The sequence below is a fragment of the Lithobates pipiens genome, unplaced genomic scaffold (genome assembly GCF_037356315.1).
Source record: "Lithobates pipiens isolate NorthernLeopardFrog02 unplaced genomic scaffold, aLitPip1_a1.2 Scaffold_30, whole genome shotgun sequence".
NCBI classification, from domain to species: Eukaryota; Metazoa; Chordata; class Amphibia; order Anura; family Ranidae; genus Lithobates; species Lithobates pipiens.
The window spans coordinates 96,595,221-96,610,991 of NW_027507791.1; the positions used below are offsets into that span (position 1 = coordinate 96,595,221).

The 15,771-nt window shown below is 44.2% G+C and overlaps 1 protein-coding gene across 1 annotated transcript in view; it reads left to right on the plus strand.

The window, feature by feature from the left end:
• Positions 1-15,771, plus strand: part of LOC143943104 (inositol-trisphosphate 3-kinase A-like) — a 204,979-nt gene that overhangs the window by 156,515 nt on the left and 32,693 nt on the right. The window contains exon 3 of the mRNA XM_077464659.1: positions 2,680-2,893. Coding sequence (XP_077320785.1) covers positions 2,680-2,893 — 214 coding nt within the window. The remainder of the gene's footprint in view (positions 1-2,679; positions 2,894-15,771) is intronic.

Consider the following 15,771-nt stretch of genomic DNA (forward strand, 5'->3'; position numbering starts at 1 on the left):
ACTGTGGGTGGCACTGCTGGGTGGCACTGTGGGCACTATGGGCACTGCTGGGTGGCACTGACGGGGGGCACTTACTTTTATTCAGGATGGCACTGCAGGGGGCAGGTGGGCACTGGCAGGGGGCAGGTGGTCGCTTGTATTGCTGGCCGTGATCGGGACTGATGTCCCGATCACGGCCGCCGGTGATCGGCTTTTTTTTTTTCTCCTCGCGCTGTCAGCGCGAGGAGGAATAATAGCCGATTACCGACTCCGTTCTATCACATGATCAGCTGTCATTGGCTGACAGCTGATCACGTGATAAGGGGTCGGGATCGACCCCTTGCATGGATCAGTGATCAGGCGAGTCTCATGGACTCGCCGATCACAGAGTGCGCCGCGCGCGCCCCTCAGGGGGCGTGCAGGCCGCTCGTGCACGGGACGACGTCAATAGACGTAGTCCCGGAAAAGTAGGTCCGCGCTAATGCCGTCATTTGGCAATAGCGCGGATCCCAAGTGGTTAAAGAACTCAGCAGGTAGGTTGTTTAAACATCTGGTTTCTTCAGTGCTGAGCAATACAAGACATCAGTCCCGATCACGGCCAGCCCTGCCAGTGCCACCTCATTAATAAATAAGTGCCACCCATCAGTGCCCATAGTGCCACCCATCAGTGCCCACAGTGCCCCCCAGCAGTGCCCACAGTGCCACCCAGCAGTGCCCACAATCTGCCTCAACAACGGTGCTGCACCCCAGTGCCACATATCCGTGCCCATCACTGTCATCTACCAGTGCCCATCAGTGCCGCCCATCAGTACCAGCAGTGCCACCTATCAGAGCCACCTATCAGTGCCCATCAGTCCCATCTATCAGTGGTACCTATCAGTGCCCTTTAGTGCCACCCATTCGTGCCACCCATCCGTGCCATCTTATCTGTGCCCATCTTTGCCCATCAGTACTGCCTTATCTGTGCCTATCGGTGCCACCTTATCTGTGCCTATTAGTGCCGCCTTAACTATGCCTATCAGTGCCCACCAGTGCAGCCTATCAGTGCCGCCTCATCAGCGCACTTCAATGAAGGAGAAAAATGAACTGTTTGCAAAATTTTATAACAAACTATTAAACATGATTTTTATTTTATTTTTGCATCTTTTGTTTGTTTAGCAAAAAATAAAACTCCCAGCTGTAATTAAATACCACCAAAAGAAAGCTCTATTTGTGGGAAAAAAATGATAAAAATTTCATTTGGGTACAGTGTTGTATGGCCGCGCAATTGTCATTCAAAGTGCATCAGCGCTGAAAGCTGAAAATTGGTCTGGGCAGGAGTGCCCAGTAAGCAAGTGGTTAAAGAGGAAGTAAAGTATTCATCTTTAATTGTACCTACAGGCAAGCCTACACTAAGGGATACCTGTGGGTACTGTAAATATCTCTTAAACCTGCTCGGTTTAGGAGATATTCACTATATTCGCTGCTGCCAACATCATTGGCGTGTGTACACTGAAGGAACAGACCACTCATGCCGTTTCTTTAGGGCCCATGCCATGTGACGTCATTGCGGCTCCAGCCAATCACAGCGCGGGAGCCGGCAAACCCAGAAGTAACGTCGGGAAAGATTTTGGCCCAGTCAGCGGTGTGCCAGCTCCGATTCAGGGCATCGTTCTAAGGTAAGTATTTCATAATGAGTTAGTGTGCTATGCATACTAGGTCATTGTGCCTTTGTCTTGCAGGTTTTTCTTGAGGTTTACAACCTCTTTAAGAATTATTGTCAGCGTGGAAAAGAACAAGGAGTCCTGGAAGTGATGGTTTAGCCCCCACAGAGCCCTGATCTCAACATTGAGTCTGTCTGGGATTACAAGCATCTGTCCCTCGCCACTACTAAGACTTAGAACTGAGCAATCCAAGACCACTGATCACTCAGTCCTTAGTCTTCAATCACTGAAGCACCAGGCTGTGGAGGGGGGGGGGGGAGTGGCTGGCTCAGGTTCTCAATGGCTCACTGAGAGGCTGAGCTGGCTGTCGGAATCTGGGTGGATCTCAACTGTAAAGTTGGGATCTTTCCTTAGCCTGGACCAGCTGAGTGACTTCAGTCGACATGTGGCTTTAGCCCACTGTCAGCTGAAAACAGGTGATAGGAGTGCAGAATGAACGGCACTCCTGTGATCCCCAGGAGAAGTACAGCCAGAATAGCTTTGGCTATACTTCTCCTTTTAATAGGGGTCACTCTTTCCTATCTTAGAAATTTTGGGGGGTATGCAGGAGTGCCCAGGCACCTCCACACACCAGGAAGTGCACTGGTATTTTTCAAGGGGAAATCAAGACAAAAGTTCCATTTTACTGTTTAGGCACAATAACACTGCTATTTTTTCCTTATAACCGCAAATGTGCCTTTTTTGAGTGTAGGTCCACTTTTAGGAGTTGGGAGCTGAACACATAGACCTACAACTAATGTTGCTATCATTTCACAGCAATCACCTGCCAAACCAATGTTGGAAAAGCACTGCATTGTCATAAAAATCTGCCTCCTCCTGCTACTTGCTGTGTAGGGCGAGAGAGATGGATCACACAACACAACACACTGTAAGGCGATTTAAATGGTATTTCATTGTTGATAATAATAATAGGCACTTTGTAAAGATGGCAAACAAATTATTACATCTGGAATTTGTGATGTCCAAATAACGCTTTATTTTAAATATTCTTTCCCAGGGAGCTTCAAAGCAGCAGCCGGGGGGACCATTTTAAAACGTTATTCTGAAAATGAGAAGAATTGCTTTGAGCTGCTGATGAATGACATTCTGGCCTCCTGTGTTCCCACCTACCATGGAGTGACGGAGAGAGACGAAGAAACTTACATTCAGTTAGATGACCTTCTCAACAGCTTTGATGAGCCATGTGTTATGGACTGCAAAATGGGGATCAGGTGGGAGCCTATTAATGCATTTTTTACTTCTGCTCGCTGACTGTTCCTGATGTTTGGCTAATTTGTTATATGTGTATTTATTAACTTCTCTACCGTATCCTCTTTCTGCCCACACAATGACATTTTAAAGACTTGTCTGTGAATAGCAGAGTCACTGAATATTGTAAAGCAAGGCCACAAATAATCCACTTTATACATGATTGCCATAGTAAGTACAGTTAAGGGAAGTAGATTATGAATATGACTCATTGAGGTCTCTTCTACAAAGATACAGTGTACCTACTTGTCAAAAGTTACTTCATTGTACAAGTTTCCATTATTCTTACCATCCAAGTTGATGTGCACTAATACTTTTCAAAGTATATTTTTTTCAGTGATAATACATCTCATGACTGAGAAGCACAGAGTCCTGGATTTTATTTCAGTAAGGATGCTAACTTTTTTCGGGGGGGATAGATAGAATAGACCCCTCTTTACATAGTCCTCTTACCTTTTTTACCACCACTCCACATTACATGGTGGGCACACCACACCACATGTGGACACAGAATACCACATAACATATGGGTACACCATACCACATGATCTAGTGGGCACAGCAAGTTATACAGAGGGCACACTACTCCGCATTACATGGTGGGCACAGCACATTACACAGAGGGCACTCTACTCCGCATTACATGGTGGGCACGGTACAGCACAGCAGATGACATAGTGGGCACAGCACATTACACGGAGGACACACCACTCCACATTACATGATGGCCACTGCACATGGTGGGCACAATACATCACATGGTGGTCACTGCACTGCATATAACATAGGGGGGAAGCAGCGGTCTGGCCCCCAGTACAATCATTTCACCCCAAAGGTCAGTTTCTGCACAATCCCCCCTGTTTACTGACCTCATTTTAGAAGCATGGTAGATCTTCTTCCTCCCGGGCCCCTGCTGAAGGCGATAACATCAGCGCCCCTCCCCCATAGAGCAGCCTGAAGCTCCTGGAGACTGAGAGAATCTGTGTGTGCAGATCTTGTGTTAGGAGGCGGGCAGCACTGACAGCCCCTCCTCTGCCTCAGATTGCGCCGTCTGGGTGCAGGTTACCCTGTGTACCCGCTTCGGGGGGGGAGGAGGACTTGAGCCCGCCCCCCCGGCCCCTCCTGCGGCACCTATGGTCAAATCTAAACTCCAGCCTTACCTTCAGCCTTGAACAGTTCTACAGGCTCCTCTCCTTAAGGCTGCATTCACCCCGTTTCCTGAACGTGCAGCCAAACGCACAGGAAAGCAGCAATACGCTTGCTGTGCCATTGATTGTCAATGGCACCTTAGATGCAGCTAGCAGACATACATTTAGCTATGAGGCAAATGTGTGAGACTCCACACTCCAAAAAAGTTTCTGGCTCTTCTTTGGCATGCATAGGACAGCATGCAAAAAACGACATGAAGTGTGAATGAGGCCTTACTGAAGTTCCTTACTCTAATTGCACTGCACACGGAGCTTCTCACAAATTTTGCATTAGACGCTGTATAAAGAAAGATACAGCCCACTTAATTTCCTAGCTGAAGGACATCCAGCGTAAGCCTAGACAAGTGGTTCTAAACCTCAGTCCTCAAGTACCCCCAATGAGCCATGTTTTCAGGTTTTCCTTTACTTTGCACAACTGGTTTAAATCAATATCAATGACATGGTTTTGATAAGAGCTATTTTATCTAAGGGAAGTTCCCAAAACATGGTTCATTGGGGGTACTTGAGGACTGAGGTTTAGAACCACTGGCCTAGACCTTACCTACCCAGCCATAATATTCTTGGCTTGCCCCTTTCGTTTATTGGATTTCAGTTCTTTCAATCATGGAGACTCGGATTCACAAAGATGGTCTGCATGCAAATACAGCCTGGCTAAAAACTCCCACTCCTCCAGACTGATATCCACCCATCAAGGCATTTTGATATTTCCATACCTCCTCCCAAGTGCCAGCCTACTGCTTACAGAGAAGTACTGATGCAGGGTGCTGTGATATTTTCAGAATGTATGCACAGCATCCTGCCGACCCTTCCAATAGAGCTGCGCGATTCTGGGAAAAATGAGAATCAAGATTTTTTTTGCTTAGAATAAAGATCATGATTCTCGTGGCAGAACATCTTTCACATTATACAAAAAAATTGGGCTAACTTTGCGGTTTATTTTTATTTATTTTTTCATTAAACTTTATTTTTTCCCCCAAAAATTGCATTTGAAAGAACGCTGCGCAAATACAGTGTGACATAAAATTTTGGGACAACCACTTTTTTATTCTCTAGGGCAGGGGTCTCCAAACGTTTTCAAAGAGGGCTAGATTTCATAAAGTGAACATGCATGAGGGCCGATTATTTTGCCTGACATTCTTTGAACCATTAAAATTCAGTGTAAGGGTGTTTGGCCGAGCACTAATACACTGCCCAAGAAGAATTCTCTTGCCTTTGTAGCTGTATGTGGTGAAGAGATGAGCGTGGTCGTGTTATATGGATATACCATATTTATCGGCATATAACACGCATCTTCACTTTAAGAGGGAAGTTTCAGGAAAAAAAACGTACATTTTAAATAAAGAACTGTGAAGCAAAATAAGAGTCAGTGCCCATCAATGCCCATCTGCAGCCTCACCATTGCCGTGAATGATGCAGCCTCACCATTGCCGTGAATGATGCAGCCTCACCATTGCCGTGAATGATGCAGCCTCACCATTGCCGTGAATGATGCAGCCTCACCATTGCCGTGAATAAAGCCTCACCATTGCCATCAGTGCAGTCTGATCGATGCCCATCTGCAGCCTCGGAGGGGACAGGGAGAGGGCAGGACAAGCGCCAATAGATTACATACAAGAAAATCTCCAGTTTTCATGGCAGCCTCTTTAATACAAAGTCCCGCCTCCTGTGATAGACAGAACAGTCGTCCAATGGCAGCCCAGGAGATGGGACTTCCTATTACAGAAGCCTCCAAGTAAACAATAGATTCTCCTGTATGTAATCTGACAGCGCTTGTCCCGCCCCCTCCCTGTCCCCTCCGAGGCAGCGCCAATAAATATATTATATATTTTTTGTGGCTCTGGGGTCCACAAAAGATATATATATATCCAAATTACCAGGGGGGCCACATTAAAAAGGAACACGGGCCACAATTGGCCTGTGGACCGGACTTTGGACATGCCTGCTCTAGGGTCTCTGCTAAAAAAAAATATGTATAATGTTTGGGGGTTTCTAAGTAATTTTCTAGCAAACAATAATGATTTTAACTTGAAACCAAGTGTCAGGAAAAGGTTCAGTCTTTTTTTTTTTAACAACAAGGTTGATTTTTATTATAAATAAAATTGTACATTACACGTTGTAAGCTACGAATACCATAATTGGGTACATACATAAACAGCATACAGTCTGTAAGCATAAAGTAATAAACAGTATGACAGTAGTCCATTGGCACAGGCTGGGAATGCATAATGAGGATGGGAAGAAAGGAGGGTGGTGAAGGGGGGGGGGAGGGGGGAGGAAACTGGCAACCACCACAACATCCAGCCCAGTATCTATTATGTAGATCAGGGATTAGGTCTCTGCGAAAGAACATCTAAGATGGCTCAGTCCACAGTTGCCAGACCTTCACATATTTTTGGGGGCATCCTCTGCTCATGTAAGTCAGCTTGTACATGAGTAGAATGGCATTTATGGAGTTTTCCCATGACCTCACTGTGGGAGGTACACGGGAAGTCCATTTTAATAGAATTCCTTTTTTGGCATAAAAGAGCAATAAAGAAAGTAACAATTTAGTGTATCTGGGCTGTAGGTCGTCATCTTGTATGCCCAGCAGAGCCAGCTCAGGTGTCAGGGGTATCTCCAACTGGAGGCAAACATTAATGAATTCTACTACAGCAGACCAGTAAAAGGAGAGCCTGGGGCAGTCCCAAAACATGTGGGTAAAGGTGCTGTCAGGAGATTGGCAGCGCCGGCAATTCGGGGACCAACCTTTTTGGTCATAAAATTACCTACTTTGTGATACTTAATATTTGTAGCCCTAAGTGGCGCCTACTAGATATCTTTGACAATATATCCTTTAGTCCTGCATAAAAACAATTTTTGAGGATGCTTCTATAAAAAAAAGAAAGTCCAAACTGCTTCAGTGGATACACACAGAGCACCTTTAATATCATTAAAGGAGAAATTTATTAAACTTTGCCTGTGTATAAATTATGAATGGCTGGCATCAGTGGCTATTCAGTCACCTGGCTTGATGTCTATACTAGACAGCATTGTATAATGTGTATTTCTTTCACCATTAGGCATGTCTAGCAATATTTCTATAACAAAACGTCCCACACTCCGCTTGAGTGCTTTTGTCATATACCGCTTCCTCCAGTCTGAAATATAGATATCAGATATTCCTAACTGCTGACAACCAAGAACTAGAGAGTAGTCATTTTGGTTGCTGAACATGAACTGATTTATTTGAGATCTCGCACAAATATATACATCGGGATGACAATACAAACTGTAAGCAGAAACTTAATTAACATGAATTTAATCATTTACACAGACTAGGCGACTCAGAGATATGACCTTTCAGATCAGCCTTGCTGTCTCCTAACTCACAACTTACAATACCCATAAGTAGAAATACAATCACCCAATATTTTGCTAATAGCAAAGGTGTGTTAATGAGCACAATTAACAATGGGTGAAAGACCCCCCAGACTAGTAGACAACAGGAGACCCAGAGCTTTCCAGATCTCATTAATCAGCATTCCTTTCACATAAAACTGCTGAGTCCCACACTGGCAGAGACCATCATGGGCTTTTGCATTACGGAATATCTTCCTAAATGCTTTAGCTCTCTCAAATGCTCAAATGCCAGGGCCCATAGTTGATAAGCAAGAGGCTAGCATTCAGTCCCCTCCAAAAGCTTCTGTCTAGGGTGAGTCTATCACAATATCCATGCCCAACATACAGTGTTTCACACCGACTGTTCCCAATAAGACACTACATTTGCCCCTCTAAGGTGGGCATCCACTTGCATTTTCTGGTAAGCCCTTGCTACCTGGTCTGACTCTGTTTATAATGATTATATTTATATCATGCAATTAGTTTAAGTGTAGTTAGCCTGGGTGTAGTAGGATCACACCTATAATTTACTCAACCATAAAATTCACATTCAAGACCAAACAGGAACAAATAGCAAAAGACTTTATCAAGCTGACACCAGCGATTACGAATTAACTTTGATTGCAACAATATGGAAAACGTAGATACTTTCCTTTGTTGACATAACTTTTATTACATGTGATGGGGCCAGTTTCCTTATCTCGCTCCTCATAACTTGCAAAGTAGAATGCTAGCCTGACTGCTAACTTTTTTCTCTCTGATGTTTACTTTTATATAGGGAATCCCTTGTTAATAAATACTAGCTATAGTAAATAAACCAAAGAACTATGGGTAAGTTAGTGAAGATATATTGTGTAATGCATTTTCACAGTCCCCGATAGTCTGGAATTATCATAATATTACAATCATGTATAATAACAATGTAATAAATGTAATATAATGTTATCATCATAATAATTCTCATTAACTGTACAGCTGTAATCTCATTCTGTTAAAGTGTTAATACATGTAAAAGTGGTATTTTATAGGTCAGCCCTTGGTTTCCTATAGGACCATTCATGTCAGGCTGCATTGCAGTAGAACAGGCACTGAAATGGTCTGTCTTACTGTAGACATACATTTTTTTTTTATAGGCCCTCCAAGAGAAGAAATTGGTCTTGTCCTATTTTTTTCAGCACAACACACATAGTACATTGTGATTCATTGCTGTGTGTTCTGTTGCATGTTCTAAAGATGTGTTGGAGTGACAGTTAAAATGAATAGAACGACATGACGGTACAGTTGTGTTGGTGGTACAGTAGGTCTTTTTTTTGCATCAGGTAATTTTGAATTGAATTTTTTTCAATTATACAGCAGAAAAAACAAAAGTGGTATATGTCTTTGGTATGCCAACTCTTCTTGGTATAACTTCCAACGCTGTTCTGTCCACTTGGGAGCTTTGGCTGGCATTGCCTAGCATTTTGTGTCCCAGCTCCTATTATTGCATTCTTCATAACATAAAATAAATAAAAATAAAATCCAATAAAGTAGGAATCCCTCATAATGGCCACGGCAGATGTACAGACACCAGAACTCAAGTGCAGATATGTCACCGATAATGTTCCTCGGCGATATATAAAACTTGGGTAGTTTAAAGGGAGTCCATTGTCCAAGCAAGACCAATTTCTTCCCCTTGCTGTTGCTGTTTCTAGGTCCTGGTGATTGGTAATTCAGCGCTAAAAGTGTACCTGTACTGGCTGATCCCCCCCCCCCCCCTCCATCTTGTGCTAACGTGATTCCCTGCACACAATCTTCTGGATCCTAAAAAGAACATAGTCCTGGACAGCCAATAGGAAGTGTCCACATCACGCAGGAAGTAACGTGGACACACAGAGAAGGACACCACTTCCTATACACAGAAGAAAATAAGACTCTGGAACCAAATGCCATGTGACCAAATACTGTATTTAGGTGAGTAAAAGGAGCATTTAGGTAGGCAGTGTTTTTATGCCAGCCATAAGTTAGAGAGGGATGAGGGAGTTGGTGTATGAGAAGTAAAGTGGGCGGGAGTTCAGCTTTCACTCTTCAGCATCCATCAAAAATTTAAATATTGGGATTGTATACCTGAGCTTTGATAGGGTAAACCACAGTGTGCAAAGTAACCTATATAGTGAAAAAGTAGATATCCAGTTTTACTGCTCTGACTGTTGTAATTTGATGAAATGTAAAAACAGAATAATTGATAAAATACTGAGTGTTGTCCAGCTTTATCACCAGTGAGCCTTGTTGAAATATACTTGCATGCCAGTTATATTGATTGCTCTATAGCAGGAGTCTCCAAACCTCCTAAACTTCAGTGGGAGTAAACATTGTCCCATTTGGTATAAGTGGAGGAATAGCGCCCTATGGTTGTCAGTGGGAGAAATGGTGCCCCATTGTTGATGTCAGTTGGCAGAATTGTGTCTTGTATCCGTAGGAGGAATAGTGTCCCAAGGGCTGGATGCAGGCAAGCAAAGGGCCACAGCTGTCCCCTAGGCCACAGTTTGGAGACCACTGCTCTAGATATTTGTTTACAGTTAGACCATAATGAATATGAGCTAAAATCATGCAATTTGTGTAAATTTCTCAAACATGCTACTTACATTTTTTCGCAAATATCCATAGTCTCAATTTTATTAGGGCTCCTTGCTGCAAGCTGATATATCGTTTAGTAGTTCAGTTAAATTCAAATGGACTTGTTCTCTAATGTTGAAGATGTTGCAGGACCTGAATCACCCGCTGGTGGCACTGTGGTTCCCAGAGCTGAAGAGTTCCGCTGGCCACCGAGTGTCTCCCAACAGCCAGCAGATCCCAGTAATAGGCTCCACCTGCTTCAGGTTGCTGGGAAGTTATGTAACCCCTCCCTTGGTTTGCATCTTTGCTTTAGTGTTTTGCCTATTGACCAGATACCTGCTTGCTGATTTTTCTTGATCCTGATTCTGTACCCCCCTGCCTCTCATCTGCTTCCCTTGTTCCTGATCCCAGTCCTAAATCCCCTTTAGTGCTTGTTCCTTTGGACATCCTTCCAGAACAACACGCATCTGGCATGCTCCGTGATTGCTGTGTCTTACACACGCAGGTGTTTACAGATCGTGATAAAGGGCCAATCACAGCAGCCCTTTACCACGTGATCAGCAGTGTCCAATCACAGCGTGAGCATAGCCAGTAACCGGCAATTCTGATGGAACATTTACACTGATATCAGGGCACATTCACATCAGTGAATGACAACAATTATTTATTTGCAAAATTGTATAACAGAAACTAAGAAAAAAAAATGTTTTTTTTAAACTTTTTGGTATTGTTTCATTTATTTAGCAAAAAATCCCAGTGGTGATTAAATATCACCAAAAGAAAGCTCTCTCTCTCAAAAAAATGATACAAGTTTAATTTGGGTACAGTGTTGCGTGACCACGCAATTGTCATTCAAAGTGCGGCAGCACGGAAAGCTGAAAATTGGCCTGGACAGGAAGGAGTAAGCTTAATTTGTAAATTTCTTCCGAGTATCTTCCAAGTAGCACTGGGTCAGAATAAAACCTGCCCCTTACAGCTTCGTAACTCTTCATTTGTTGGGCATCTTAATACAAATTAGCTTTTTCTCCACTGATGAATCTGTTGCAGATCTATGTATATCTGCCACAGTTTGCAGCCCATGATTACAAGCAGGCCCAGACTGGCCATAGGGCACACCAGGCATGTGCCCAGGGGGCCGCCGGGCTGCATTTCAGATTTTCTGGCTCTCAGCTGCTTGTGCCTGCCCTGCACACCTACCGGCCAGCTCCGCGGCCGACTATGCAGAGAGGGCCGCATGGGTCCCCGGTCCCTACTCTCAAGACAGCTGGGCTGCTCCTTGCGGCAGTGCCGCTCACCACGGCCAGCTCCGCGGCTGCCTGGCCAGCCTCCTATTCAGCTCTGGATGGAGGAAATGAAGAGGTCAGGTCAGGTGACCATGAAGGGGAAGGAGCTGGAGGAGACCCCTTCTGCCTGATGTCGTGATAGAGCCTGGACTGCTAGAAAGGTAAGTCACACTCTGTCAGCCTGCCAATGTTTTTTTTTTTTGTATCCTGCCTGCCAATGTTTTAAACTATTCATAATGAAAGTTAGAGACACCTTTCACACTGGAGCGGTGGGGGTGTTAGCTGCAAAACACTGCTAGTTTTAGCAGAGATTTGGTGCCGCTAGCACCCCTCTCCCCGGGCTGTATGTCCTAAGAAGAGCAGCCTGTTGATGACCAGGCCTCACAGCAGGAGATAACCGGCGACTGCGGTTTGTACAGGGTTAACAGCTCACCACCCGTTATGCGGCCGTGCCTGAAGCAGGGCCGGCACCAGCAAACTAGGATGTGCAGAAGAAGCTGGAAGAGAAGTACCTGCAGGAGACAAACACCTCCCGGGCCAGCCCCTGGAGATATACCTGCCCTTGGGACAAGGGCAGCCTCTCTCCTAAAAATGGCCGGCACACTGTGACACCTGCACAGGGAGGAAGGTTAGTGTACTGAACTGATCCAGTGTGTGTTACAGCCAAATTCCCGCTCTGTAGCGGCGGTTAAGGGGTTGGATTGGTACTGTCTGTTTGCTGGACTGGGCCTGTCTCTGTGCTGGACTGGGGCCATCTCTGTGCCATCTCTGTGCTGGACTGGGACTGTCTCTGCGGATGAATATCCAATCACAACCACCATACACGAATACCCCCCCCCCCCCCCAGTGGTCAGGCTGCCCAGTCCAAAATATTTATTGCACACACTAAAACGATACAGAGGAGGAAGGGGGACGGACAACAATCCCAAAGCTGCAGTGCTTAAACCATCCAATATAATTACTCCACTATTACAGGGGTTTTAAGCAAAGATAGGCGTCCTTACCATGAATGAAAAAGTGTCACTGCCTGGCTGTGCCCCGCTGCAAGCGCGTCCGCCACAGAAGTATTACTTCCTGTTAGTAAACAGTCCCTGGAACACATATCACCGTATCTGCGCTCCAGGGACAGAAAGGGGCGGGTCCAATGTCCTTGCCCTGTGTCAATACAGTGCCCATACATGGCGCGAGTGGCCAGGGAATGACAGCGGCCATATTGGTGTAGACAGCAGCAGAGAAGAGGCCAGACCAATGCATGCCTCAATCACACAGGAAGCAATGGATAATAAATAATAGATGATTACTTAAAATCAAAATAGGCAATGGGGAAAAAAAAAACACAGTGCCACTAATACGTGCACACACATATATCACTACTGGATGGTGGTTGAGTATCGTATATACAAATGCAAATTTTGTATAAAAAAAAATTATACATAATTTTTATTGTAAAACATATAATTTAAAAAAAATTACTTTTTTTTTTAGAAATATATATACATTGATACTTCTTAATCACGATGGGAGTGTCAAAACAGACACACCCAACTAGACGGCATGCTGAAGAGGTGAATATAGACCATATAGAATATAGACCAATTGTCCCTCGAAATGTTTTAGTTGGCAGTGACCTTTCTGGGTTTTCTGTGATACTTTCTGAGAGATCTCGTTCATCTGTGATTGAATGCTGCTACTTGTTGATCACTCATATGGCAAGCACTTTCACTATTGTTTGTGAGTAGTTTTCTTCTTATCTTTCCAATAAATATCATCTAAGGATAATGCACATGGCTGGTGCGCCCTCTTTGTTTTTCTTTCATTTTTGCCCAGTCCAAAATGCCTGGGCCTATTTTTCTCAGTCCAGGCCCGATTACAAAGTACAAAAGGTGCACATTGCACAATTTTCCTAACAACCTCAAGTGATTTTTCAGTATGTAGCTGTTGATGTTTTGGTTATTCACAATGGTATTTTAGCATACGTATAACTGGAAGTCAGCATATCTGGCATAATTGTCACATTGTATTCTGTGTACACAGAAGAAGTAGATGAGAAACAATAGCTACAACATCCCTTTTACAGTAAAGTTTATTATTTAGAAAGAGAAGTGCATGGGGAAGGCTACCATTGTGCAGAATGTTATGAAAGGATGACCTTTGTCAAGGAATATCCGGTCAGGTAATCAGCACGTTTTGTTTTTTTCTAAAGATCAGCGCTTTTATACTGACTTTAAGACATGGGTATAAATTGTACATGGTTGCATCTGTTATTTTTGCAATTGGTTTTAGTAATGATCAAATAATATATGTATTCCTAAATAATTCAAACAAACACTAAAATGTCCAATACAGCATTTTACACATTATATAAGCAGGGGGTGTCATAAGGGAAGTTCTGACTGTCAATTTGAACAAGTTGCTAGCAGTACTGCTTAAAATGATTGTAAACATTCACACATACCTAGTGAAGTGACTGGCCTCAGGTGATACACGGAGATGAAACAAATCCTTTGACATAAGTTGTACCCGTTTGTCTAAAGCCGTCTTACCCTGACCCCTCGGATCAGAGACTATAATGTTTTAAACATCGTACCGCTGCTGACCAGGTTCTGCTCAAGGACTAAGACTTGGAACGCGTTATGCATGTCGGCTGCGGGCAAGGTGAAGCTTATTAAAATTATTCTTATGCCCCAACTGCTATACATGCTCCATAACTCCCCAGTAGTGATTCCATTAAAGACCTTCAGGATAGTAAACTCAATATTCCAAGAGCTGATATGGAAAGGCCGACCCCCTAGGATTAAATTAGAACATCTCCCAACACCCAAAAGGTAGAAGGTGGCCTAGCGTTGCCGAACCCCTGGCTATACTATATGACCTCAACATTTAATGGGCACCATGGTCCCAGAAGGAGACCTCACTAATAGAATCCCCAGTGCATCTGAGGTCATTATGCTGCGCACAGTGGGTAGGAGGATCCCCACATATAATTTAATACAGAAAATATGGAACAAAACCAAATATCTGCAGGGAGCAACAGGTATTAGTGAATATAGCCCTATATGGGCTAATGAGTCTTACCCTGAATTAGCTAAGCTACAGCATAAGGAGAGATGGCAGAGGAGGGGGCGTGTTTTATCTGACACAGATAATCAGCAATGGTAAACTTTTACCCTTTGATACCCTGAGAGAAAGATATCAACTGCCGGTGTCCTATCACATTTTGTCCCCCATCGGATAGTGTCCACTGCGCACTGCGCATGCGCAGTGCACAGCACACACAGATTCCGAAAATAGCCGAAGATGAACAACGCCTGCGCCGTGAGTCCAGGTTCTAGCCCCACCATCCAAGTGGGCATAGAGTTATAATAAAAAGAGCCGAGCGCAGCGAGGCCATGCCCGAAGCAGCCCTATGTCCACTTGGATGGTGGGGCTACCACTGCAACTCACCGCGCAGGAGCCGTTCATCTTCAGAGATTTTCCGAAGCTCCTGCTGCGCCTGTGCAGTACGGGTCGGACAGTATCCGATGGTTGGACGCTATATGCCAGAACACTGGCTCATATGTACTTTTACTATATGCAACTTGGACATGCCTTTATAGCACAATCAATGGTCTCAGAGTGGCAGGTGGAGGGAATGCCTCTCATCTCCCAGCTTAAAGCAGCCGAAAATTCTAAAGGGTTCATCTCACAGAGCTGCACCACATTTTTAAGCAAGTTCTTGGTGAAACACCCCTTGACTGTTAAAAGGAAATGGGAATTAGATGTAGGACCCCTGGAGGACGAGCAGTGGGAAGAAGTACTGCAGTCAGTAGCCATATGTTCGCTGAATGTGACGCAAAGACTTGCACAACTGTACACAATACTGAGAATTTACACTGAGAGTCCTACTCCAATCTGTCTGACTATATATTTTTAAAGGATCCCTGAACCCTACTCTTCAGAGAAGCCTTTTCTGCCTCCACCTAACAACTGTACTTTTATTTTCTCCATCAGATAATCCCCCACAGTTATTACCTTTTTGTACCCCTTGACTTTCCCTCCTCGATTGTAAGTTCTATTGAGCAGGGCCCTCTGATTCCTCCTGTATTGAATTGTACTGTAACTGTACTGTTTGCCCTCATGTTGTAAAGCGCTGCGCAAACTGTTGGCACTATATAAATCCTGTATAATAATAATAATTACATTTCCAGTGATGCCAGGTGCACAATGGGACAATATAAATGTACATATTATCACAAGTAGGGATGAGCCGAACAACCCCCGGTTCGGTTCGCACCAGAACTTTCGAACGGACCCCAAATTCGTACGAACATTAGAACCCCATTGAAGTCTATGGGACTCGAACGTTCGAAATTAAAAGTGCTAGTTTTAACAGCTAATATG